The sequence below is a fragment of the Nanorana parkeri genome, unplaced genomic scaffold (assembly GCF_000935625.1).
Source record: "Nanorana parkeri isolate BGI_ZX_2015 unplaced genomic scaffold, ASM93562v1 scaffold3778, whole genome shotgun sequence".
Lineage (NCBI taxonomy): Eukaryota > Metazoa > Chordata > Amphibia > Anura > Dicroglossidae > Nanorana > Nanorana parkeri.
This window is the reverse complement of record NW_017310046.1, coordinates 21,966-24,807: the sequence shown is the minus strand read 5'-3', so window position 1 is coordinate 24,807 and position 2,842 is coordinate 21,966. Positions and strand designations below refer to the sequence as shown.

Genomic DNA, 2,842 nt, shown 5'->3' with positions numbered 1-2,842 from the left:
GTGGACCCCCCCAAAACCACAGGACAAGACGTGCTCAGCAACCTCAGGTGACATCACACTGATCAGTGGATTGACAGATTTCATGAAACATCATTGCACGTCCCCAATAATCCCATCCCCCCAACAAAGACTGACTCCCCCCCCTCATCTACAGAGAGGAGGAAAGTAGGGTGGGACGTTGACCGTTCCGCCCAATAGGAGGACCATGGTGACCCTTCCCACCCATGTTGAGGTGACCCCATCCTATTCCATCTAATGACACATGTACATTGAGGGAGCAATAAACAGCCTACAAGTGATCCGGCTGGATGAGGAGAACCTGCCAATGAGGATCACACTCCGGTCCCTGCAGGAGCAGCGCCGACTCACCCATGGAGGACCTGGAAGCGTCCAGGATGGCCTGGGCCTTGGCGCTGTCCATTACGATCTCTTCCATGGACTCCAGATTCTCCTCGCTCAGCTCTTTGCGGTTGCCGATCAGCTTGGTCAGCCGGCAGTAGGTGTAGTTGTCGGGAACAATCTTGATGAGCTCGGGGAAGTGATATCCGTACCACTCTCTGCAGGAGAAGAGACTGACATGAGCACCAAACTTACATATCGTGTATAGACAGCAGAGCAAAGCGGGGGTTCTGTCTCCCCGATAACAATACAGTCCAGGCACAGGGCCGAGCTGTGGTGTAGACGGAGACGTTACTCTTCCTCCTCTTTCTATACAGACAGCGGGAGAGGCAACGCTGCCTGTGGTAAGCATCGGGAGGATGTCTATGTACACACTTCTACTACACAGGACAAAGGCCAACCCAGATATAGTGACCACACGCCTGCCTCATGGGAGCCAAACCGACCCATGTACCCCATCCCTGAGGACCAGCACACCCAACCTGCCTTATGGGAGCCATAGCCACCCATGTACCCCATCCCTGAGGACCAGCACACCCAACCTGCCTTATGGGAGCCATAGCCACCCATGTACCCCATCCCTGAGGACCATCACACCCAACCTGCCTTATGGGAGCCAAACCCACCCATGTAACTCATCCCCGAGGACCAGCACACCCAACCTGCCTTATGGGAGCCATAGCCACCCATGTACCCCATCCCCGAGGACCAGCACACCCAACCTGCCTTATGGGAGCCAAACCCACCCATGTAACTCATCCCCGAGGACCAGCACACCCAACCTGCCTTATGGGAGCCATAGCCACCCATGTAACTCATCCCCGAGGACCAGCACACCCAACCTGCCTTATGGGAGCCATAGCCACCCATGTAACTCATCCCCGAGGACCAGCACACCCAACCTGCCTTATGGGAGCCATACCCACCCATGTAACTCATCCCCGAGGACCAGCACACCCAACCTGCCTTATGGGAGCCAAACCCACCCATGTACCCCATCCCCGAGGACCAGCACACACCCAACCTGCCTTATGGGAGCCATAGCCACCCATGTACCCCATCCCTGAGGACCAGCACACCCAACCTGCCTTATGGGAGCCATACCCACCCATCCCTGAGGACCAGCACACAGCGACACCTCTGCCTTATGGGAGCCATACCCACCCATGTACCCCATCCCTGAGGACCAGCTCACACCCAACCTGCCTTATGGGAGCCAAACCCACCCATGTACCCCATCCCTGAGGACCAGCACACCCAACCTGCCTTATGGGAGCCAAACCCACCCATGTAACTCATCCCTGAGGACCAGCACACACCCAACCTGCCTTATGGGAGCCATAGCCACCCATGTACCCCATCCCTGAGGACCAGCACACCCAACCTGCCTTATGGGAGCCAAACCCACCCATGTAACTCATCCCTGAGGACCAGCACACACCCAACCTGCCTTATGGGAGCCATAGCCACCCATGTAACTCATCCCTGAGGACCAGCACACACCCAACCTGCTCTATGGGAGGCATAGCCACCCATGTACCCCATCCCTGAGGACCAGCTCACACCCAACGTGCCTTATGGGAGCCATAGCCACCCATGTACCCCATCCCCGAGGACCAGCACACCCAACCTGCCTTATGGGAGCCATAGCCACCCATGTACCCCATCCCCGAGGACCAGCACACACCCAGGCACCCCTGAGGAGCACCAACCCAAAGTTGCACATAATCACTCCTGCCCCCTGAGAAGCTGCACAAATACAAACACCCCCATTCCTTGAAAGAGCCTCAACCCCCTAATCATCATACCCAACCACCACCAACCTGGGGGAGCTACACTCACCTGAGGAACTGACCCCATGCCCACAAACACCTGAGGAGCAGCACCCATGTTAACTCTTCCACCCAGAGACACCACCCCATACCTTGGAGTTCCATCCACCCCCAACCTGGAGGCGCCCCACTCATCTGAGCTCCTTTGATCACAGCAGGGTAGCTGCCACCCCCCCCCCCCCACAGAACATGCACCCACCTGACCCTCATGGAGAAGGTGTTTATGTCCTTGTCCAGTTGGTCCAGCAAGCTGATGGACTGGATTATCATGTTGTCCACACGGTTGACATTGAACTTGACTTTGGCCCGGGAGTAGCTGTGCCCGAGGCCGAGCTGTGCCTTGGAGGCGGACTGAGCAGTGAGACCCTTGACCAGGGAATGGAAATGTAGCCGGATACCTGCAAGAAGGACACATAGTCAGGTTAGAAGCAGCTTCCTACTCCGTGTACAGTGCCGTGCCATAGGGTGCACCCAGACACCATCTTGCCTCCAATTCAAATCCCAAATGCTGCGCAACCCGGACGTCACATGACCACAGACCCCCAGCGTGTCGCCGAGCATGTGCCTTACCTCTGATCAGCTCAGCAACCACCCCGCCAGTCTGACAATTG

At 56.9% G+C, this 2,842-nt stretch overlaps 1 protein-coding gene across 1 annotated transcript in view; it reads right to left on the bottom strand.

The window, feature by feature from the left end:
- NOP56 (NOP56 ribonucleoprotein) overlaps window positions 1–2,842 on the bottom strand; it is a 10,009-nt gene that overhangs the window by 3,759 nt on the left and 3,408 nt on the right. The window contains exons 4-6 of the mRNA XM_018575312.1: window positions 2,802–2,839; window positions 2,431–2,629; window positions 370–557 (exon numbers count right to left, since the gene is read on the bottom strand). Of these exons, the coding sequence (XP_018430814.1) occupies window positions 370–557; window positions 2,431–2,629; window positions 2,802–2,839 (425 nt within the window). The remainder of the gene's footprint in view (window positions 1–369; window positions 558–2,430; window positions 2,630–2,801; window positions 2,840–2,842) is intronic.